Source organism: Orycteropus afer, unplaced genomic scaffold (assembly GCF_000298275.1).
Source record: "Orycteropus afer afer isolate SDZICR_OR568_19922 unplaced genomic scaffold, OryAfe1.0 scaffold00744, whole genome shotgun sequence".
Classification (NCBI taxonomy): domain Eukaryota; kingdom Metazoa; phylum Chordata; class Mammalia; order Tubulidentata; family Orycteropodidae; genus Orycteropus; species Orycteropus afer.
Window position 1 is genome coordinate 287,143 of NW_006922331.1, and position 7,756 is coordinate 294,898.

General features: G+C 61.3%; 1 protein-coding gene across 1 annotated transcript in view; it reads left to right on the forward strand.

The window, feature by feature from the left end:
* Nucleotides 1-660: 660 nt before the first annotated feature.
* GUCD1 (guanylyl cyclase domain containing 1) overlaps nt 661-7,756 on the forward strand; it is an 11,840-nt gene continuing 4,744 nt past the window's right edge. Inside the window, exons 1-3 of the mRNA XM_007957389.2 lie at nt 661-703; nt 6,327-6,411; nt 7,140-7,305. Of these exons, the coding sequence (XP_007955580.1) occupies nt 661-703; nt 6,327-6,411; nt 7,140-7,305 (294 nt within the window). The remainder of the gene's footprint in view (nt 704-6,326; nt 6,412-7,139; nt 7,306-7,756) is intronic.

Sequence of the window (7,756 nt, forward strand, 5' to 3'; positions counted from 1 at the left end):
ACACCAGGGCCTGGCTGGACAGCGAGGCTGGGATGCGGGACCTGGGCCCTCGGATCGGGGCGACAGGCGGTGTTGCCAGAAGTCAGGACTTGCCCTCGCAATTTAGCGTTTGGAACCCGGCAGTTAAGGAGAGCCCCGAGCGAGGCAAGGGAGCTCATTGTACAGATGGAGAAATTGAGGTATAGAGTAAAACGGGGCCGGCCTAGGGTCATCCCTAAAGGGGGTCGGAGAGGGGTTGGATCTCCTGGAAGCCCAGCCGTGCGCGGGGAAGCGCCAGCAGCAAGATACACAAGAGCTCCAGGCTTCGGTGCGGGGCTTCGGGACAGGGGCGGGGCTTCCAGAGAGCAGGGGGAAGGGCCTTGCCTCCACGCGGGGCTGGGAAAGGGGCGGAACCACCAGAAGGCGAGGCCGCGAATGGCCCGGGAAGACTTCCATCAAGCGACTGGGGGGCCCAGGGCCTGGGCGGGGGCGGGGGCTGGAAAGAGGGCGGGCCTTCGGGTCCCGGGCGGGGCAGGGCCAGGGCGGGGCTCCGGGCGCCGGGCAGCCGCCTCCCCTCCCTCGGCAGCCGCGGACCCGACACGCAGCAGCCGCGCTCCCTCCCCAGCCGGAGCCGCAGCCTGCGCCGCGCCGGGGCCATGGGCGCGCTGCGCCGCCTGGGTCATGAGGACGGAGGCGGAGGCAGCGGGGCCGCCGCTCGAGCCGGGTCAGTGCTTTCCCAGGGCTCAGCCCTGTCCCCGGGGAACGAGGGTCCGGCCGCGCGACCTTGGGCCGACCGCCTCCTGGGCCGCGCTCTGGAGCTCGGACGGGACGGGGCCAGCTGGACACGCGCCCCGATCCCCCTTGCCAGACCGGGTTGCCTTGTCCTCCTGGACCTGGCGCCCTTGTCCCCCAACCGTGAGAAGGCGTGGGCCCGGTCCCGGGTGTGCGGCGGGGCGCCACCGTGTTCAGAAGCGGGAAGTCCAGCTGCAAACGCCCGTGGACGATCTGCCCCCTTGGGGAACAGTGGGGCACACTGAGGGCCGGAGACGGACCGAGACTGGCCGGGAACGCGGGGAAGAGCGCCCCTCCGCTTTTCTTGGACTGTGATGAGCTCTCTTCTTGGTTCCTTTGGCCATTTGGGTCAGTGTCCCAGGCCCCGCTTGCTTGTCCCAGAAGTAGGGGAGGGATGTGGTAATTCCTCTCTGTCAAGAAGAGGGGGTAACTCAGGCAGAGGCCAGCAACCCGAGGTGCAGGACCTGAGCTATCACGCAGGCTGGGATCACAGCAGGGTGGGGTCCACTTTGTGATAGCGGTCTGGGGTGGGGGTCCGATGCTGTCCCCCCTCCAGCCCTGCACCTCAGTTCGCTCAGCTTCGTTCTTGGGCTGGGCGCCAACTCTCCAAGCCTCATGGCGGCCTGGATCGTTTCTGGGGACTTCCTAGGAGGTGGGCACTGTGCTAAATGGTGTCCGCGAAGTCCCATGCCCCAATGAGGGAGGCTAGGCCGCTGTTACTCCCCCTTTTGCAGTTGAAGAAACTGAGGCTCAGTGGGGGTAAGTACCCAAGGCCAGTGAGCCTCCTTCCTTCTCTGAGGACAGCTGCCAGCCTCCAGCTGACCCAGCCCTCAGGTGGGGTGTTCCCTTGGCGCCAGGCATCCGCAGCGGGCTTGGAAGGCTGAGGCTGTGATCAGGTCAAAGGCCGACGCCTCGGCTGCCCTTATCATTCCACACACACACACACACACACACACACACAGAGTTAGCTGTGGGTTCCTAAGCTGGCCAGCCCTGGACAAGGCTGGGACAGCCAAGTGGGGATTTTGGGTCTTTGGGCTCAGGATCAAAGGTTCTGGAGCTCAGGGCAAGAGCAGGAGGAACAGCTGAGAGTCGGAGGGCCCTAGAGAGTCCTGGCCACTGGACGTGGGGGCACAGATGGCTCAGCTGGGGTGGCCATAGCCGGTGCCAACCAGAGTAGGGAAGCAGCCTTGAGCAGGTGGTCTTGCAAGGCTGGGGGCAGGACAGCTCTGCGGGGACAAGCAGGCCTGGGCCTCTCGGGACAATGCCCGCTCTTCTCCAGGCGCGTCTGGTGCCTGCTGGGGTGGAGGTTCCCTGCTTGCCATCCAGGTGTTTCCTGGCAGTGTAGTGGGGAAGGCGGTCGTGAACTCGTTCTCCACACCGAGGCCCCCCGGGAGCGACCCACAGCAACTGGATATTCAAGGATGGGAAAGGACGTTGCAGACAAGGAGGCTGTGAGTGCCGAGGCCGGGCGTAAACAGCCCGGGCAGAGAAAAACGTAAAGGAGGTGTGCGGCCATAGCTAGGTGCTTGGGAAGGGAGGCTCCGCCCACCACTGCACACATGGTGCCAGCTCCCTCGCCACGGCCCATGTGGGGCATGTTTATCTCAGAATGCCAGTCTCCAGAGGCGGGGCTTGATCTTAATCATCTTTGTGTGTGTCCCCAGAGCCTGGCAGGCAGCGTTTCTTCCAACAAATATTTCGAGCTGCTGCTAAGCAATATGAAAAGATGTAGAGCTAGCTGCTAAGGAGCGATGGTGACGCAATGGTTAAAGTATTCAGCTGCTAACCAAAAGGTGGGTGGTTCGAACCCACCAGCTATTTCCTGGCAGAAAGATGAGGCAATCTGCTTCTTTGAAGATTGACAGCCTTGGAGACCCTCTGGGGCAGTTCCACTCTGTCCTCTAGGGGCGCTGTGAGTCGGAATCCACTCTACAGCGTGGGTTTATGTGAAACAGAGGTTGCTATTAAGAAGCGTCCCTGCCCCTTCCAAAAAGCCATAGTTAGGAAGATATTGTCAGAAGAGGAGACTTTGAGCTGAGACCTGAGACCAGGAGGGGCCTGGGGCGGCGGGATGAACCTACTGGGTTCACCGAGTAACTAGAGCAGGGGGGTGGGGCTGTTGGGGCTGGGTGGGCGGGGCCTGGGCTAGGGGAGAGGGCTGTGGTCTAAGTGTTGGGAAACGGGGGTGGGGGTGGGGGGGTGTTCCTTTGGCGGCTGCGTGTAAATTTGGGGCAAAGACCAGGCAGGAGTCAGGCAGAGCTAAAACCCTGGCTGTGGGAGGAGGAGAGCATGGGAGCAGGGCGCGTGCTCCTTGCCAAGGCAGCTGCTTGGGTTGCACGTGGCTCATGCACCCCACTGCCAAGGTGCTTCAGAAGAGAGGCCTGATGATGTACCTCTGAAAAGTTAGCCATTGAAAACCCCACTGAGTAGTTCTACTCTGACACATGGGTCTGCCACGAGTCAGAGTCCAGTTCACAGCCTCGGGGTTTGTGGGGGGTGGGGGTGGGGCACGAGTCAGAGTCCAGTTCACAGCCTCGGGGTTTGTGGGGGGTGGGGGGGATAAGTGGAAGGAAAGGCACTCTGGTGGCTTAGTGCCTAAGGCATCGGACTGCTAACCAGAAGGTTGGCGGTTCAAACCCATCAGCCACTCCACGGAAGGAAGACTGGGCAATCTACTTCAGTAAAGATTTACCCGCTCGGAAACCCCGTGGGGGTCGCTATGAGTCAGAATTGACTTGTTGGCAGTGAGTTTGGTTTTTAAGTAGAAGGAGGGGGAGAGAGCCTGGCCCAGGCCAGAGTACAAGGCCCCAGCTGGGGGCAGGGTCATGGCAGCACCTATGTGTATTCCTGCCTGGGTGTCCCCAGCACCCAGTGGGCCAGGGTCCGCGGTGGCCATCTCACAGAGTAGGAAGCAGGTCAAGTGGCTTGCCAAGGGGGCAGTGTACACTCATTCGGCTCCCACACCCCGCTGTGCATCAGTGGTGGTGTGGGGAATGAGGCATGGGGCACCATGGCACTGCGGGGGACAGTCACAGGTGGCTGCCTCCTGGGAGGGCACAGTCAGCCCAGCAGGGCACACAGCCCGTGCACGGCCTGCCGCATGGACTGGAGCCTGTTATTGGCGGTGTGGTGTGCAGCCACAGAAAAGGCCTGAAGGTTGGGGCAGGTTCAGGCAGGAGCTGAGGGGCTGTTGAGGCCAGGGCCAGCACAGACAGGCTGGAAAGCCCAGGACGGCCCCGGGCGCGGGGAGTGGACACTTCGGCTGGCACACACAGGCGTGGTGAGAGCCAGGGCTGGCGACCCCCCAGCAGCTCAGCGTGGAGAGTCCCGGGCACCGCTAAGGTGGGAGACGAGCAGCTGGCTTCCGCTCTGAGGGGGCGGCATGAATGAGTAATGGGGTGGTGTCCGGTGCAGGGAAGTCCCTGCTGGTCCTGCAGACTCGGAACTCATCTGGATTCCTGGGCTCCCGCAGTGGGAGGCCTGGTAACCCTTGCACCTGCCCTCCCACCCAAGCACCTACCACTCCCCCTTTCCGTCTCTGGGGAAGTACCTCCTTGTGGCTTCTCCCAACTCACCCTGTGAGGCACAGCCAGGCCCAGCTCCCCAAGGCCACTGTCACGGCTCATCACACGCAGGTGGCTTAAACCACGGGAACCTGCCGTCTCCCAGCCGCAGAAGCTGCTGTTGTTGTTAAGTGCCGTCAAGTCACTTTGAACTGACAGCGACCCTACGTACAACAGAAGGAAACACTGCCCGCTCCTGCGCCAGCCTCCCAGTCCTCGCTGTGCCCGAGTCCATCATTGCAGCCACCGTGTCCGTCCATCTCATGGAGGGCCTTCCCCTTTTTCGCTGACCTTCCACTTTACCAAGCATGACATCCTTCTCCAGGGAATGGTCCCTTCTGACAACATGACCAAAGTAGGTCTGGCCATTCTCACTTCCAAGGAGCATTCCAGCTGTACTTCTTCCAGGACAGATTTGTTCGTTCCTCTGGCAGTCCATGGTATTTTCAGTATTCTTTGCCAACACCACAACTCAAAGGCATCAGTTTTTCTTCCGTCTTCCTATTCATTGTTCAGCTTTTGTGTGCATAAAACCAAACCAAACCCATGACCATCAAGTGGATTCTGACTCATAGCGACCCCCAGTGGGTTCCCAAGGCTGTAAATCTTTACAGAAGTAGATTGCCCCATCTTCCTCTTGCAGGGTGGCTGGTGGATTTGAACCACCAACCTTCTGGTTAGCAGCCACATGCCTTACCCACCATGCCACCAGAGCCCCTTGTTGCATGCCTAGGCAATTGAAAATACCGTGGCATGGGCCAGGTGCACCTCAGTCCTTCTTTTAAAGGAGGCTTTGCATCCGATTTGCTCAAGCCCAGGAAGCTGGAAGTCTGAGCCCTCGTGTTGACAGGGCTGGGCTCTCCTGCAGGCTCCAGGGACAGCCCTTCCAGCTCCTGGTTCCAGGTCTGCCTTAGCTTCTCACCATGTCACTCCATCCCTGCCTCGGTGTTCAAGGGGCTGTCTCTCTCCGTGCCTCTCTGTCTGTCTTTAGGACACCAGTCCTTGGATTTAAGAGCCCTCCTAATCCAGCCCTGGTGGCACAATGTTTAAAGCATGCAGCTGCTAACCAAAAGGTCAGTGGTTTGAACCCATCCGCCGCTCCTCGGGAGATTGTAACAGGAGGCAGTCAGCTTCAGTGAAGATTGACAGCCTTGGTGGCCCTCTGGTGCAATTCCACTTTGTCCTCCGACTCTGCAGCAGTGGGTGTGGCTTGCGCTCAGTGCAGCCCAAGGAAGTTTGGGGTCTGCCAGGGTCCCTCTGGGAGCTCTGGTAGCATAGTGGTAAGGCACTTGACTGCTAACCAGACGGCTGGCGGTTCAAACCCACTAGCCACTCCTCGGAAGGAAGGTTGGGCAATCCTACTTCCGTAGTGATACTGCCTCGGAAACCCAAGGAGGGGTCGCTATGAGTCAGGTCTGACTCGACGGCACATAACAACAACAACAAGGGTCCCTCTCTGCTGTGGTGCGGACAAACACGAGGTCCTAGGGGCTTGGAGAGGGCGGGCGACGGCAAGCAAAGCATGTCACACTGCTCATGCTGCCCCACCCCCATCCCCGGAGGGCGTGCTTCCAGGGGCTCTGGAGTCAGGATACCTCAGGGCCCTTGGGAATGGGACCTGACTGCTGTCTGCCTCCCTCGTGCTGGCCCCGAGATTATAACAGGAAGCGGATCAGCCCTGGGCCTGCCAGCGCATGCCCAGAGAGGAGCTGGGACGGCGAGGCCTGGCGGGCTGTGGGCTCGTGTAGGGGGCGGGGCTTCATGAACTGCATGAAGAGAGAGTATAGGCAGAGTTGCCGGGCAGCCAGGTGACGGTTCTGCCCAAAGGTGGGCCTGGTGAGGGCAGGGATGTCTGCCACGGCTGCTGCCTCCCCACCGCGAGGTTCTGAGTAGCGTGGCTGCCCCCCCAACCCCCACCCCGAGAGCCGCTGCAGGGCCCTGGCCAGGGATGCAGACTATGACGGGTGTGGCCTCTGTGTTCCTGCGCAGGGGACTTTGTGCAGTTGCCCGTGCCCATCATCCAGCAGTTACACCACTGGGATTGTGGCCTGGCCTGCTCCAAGATGGTGCTTCGGTGAGTGGGCCCAGGGGGCGGGGCACTGCCCTCGGCGGTCGCGGGCACCAGTCAGTGGGTGCTGGGGTTGCAGGGAGATTGGGGGGCTACTGCCCTTGGGCCTCGTGGTTGAGACTGGGGGCTGCCGTGAGTGGCTGCTGTCATCGGGACTGGGGGAGGCCGGCTTCCTTCTGGTGGGGCAGTGCCATATGCAAAGCGGGCAAGGGCTGGGCCAGGTAATGCGCTCTCTCCCTCCTCCACCCCTGGGCCAAGTCCCAGGGCTCTGGCGCTGGCTGGGAAGCCCCACGTGCTGCTCAGATGTGGCCCATACCTGGGACAGGGGCCCTCCAGCCTCTGGCCTCCGGCTCCTGGCTGTGGGAGCCTCAGCCTTGCAGCTGAGGCTGGAAGGTTGCTCAGGTCTCACCTGGTGCAGGAATTTCCGTCCTCCGTTGCCTGGAGTTGAGAGCAACTTCTGTTTTGCGCCCTAAGGCTGCAGGTCAGAAGGTGGGGACAATGGCAGGGCTCTGTGGCTGAAGCTTAGGAACTCACCTATGTGCCTAGAGCCCAGAGAGGGCAGTGTTTGAGCGAGGTCACACAGCACGAGGCAATCAAGAAGCAGGCTCCGAGGCCAGGGTGGCGCCAGTGGCCCCAGGCTGTGCTGGGCAGCAGTGGGCAGGACTGCCCCACTCCCCGGGAGGGTGGTGGGCCTGGGTGGTGCGTGGTCTCGCCTCAGTGCCCCTCTGTGCCAGGTACCTGGGGCAGCTGGACGAAGGGGAGTTTGATAGTGCCCTGCAGGCGCTGCAGCTGACCCGCAGTATCTGGACCATTGACCTGGCCTACCTGATGGGGCACTTCGGCGTGAGGCACCGCTTCTGCACCCAGACCTTGGGCGTCGATAAGGGCTATAAGAACCAGGTGAGGAGCAGCCAGGTGGACCGCTCGCAGGAGGGAACGGGAAAGGACCCTCCCACGGAGACCCAGGTGTGCTGAGACCCAGGAGCAGTGGCAGACCTGCTGCTGGCGGGGTCTGTGAGCAAGTCAGACCAGGTGGCCTCTGAGGTCTGGCCTGTTGTCTCTGTCAGGGGTTGTCCAGAGAAAAACCAGTGAGAGGACAGAGGGGTGGAGGGATATTGAAACCAAAACCACACCCACTGCTTTGAGGTTGATTCCCACCCACAGCGCCCCTAGAGGACAGAGTGGAACTGCCCCAGGGGGTTTCCCAGGCTGTCAATCTTCACTGAAGCAAAGCCCAAACCACACCCACTGCCGTGGAGTCGATTCTGACCCACAGCGCCCCTAGAGGACAGAGTGGAACTGCCCACAGGGTCTCCAAGGCTGTCAATCTTTATAGAAGCAAAGCCCAAAC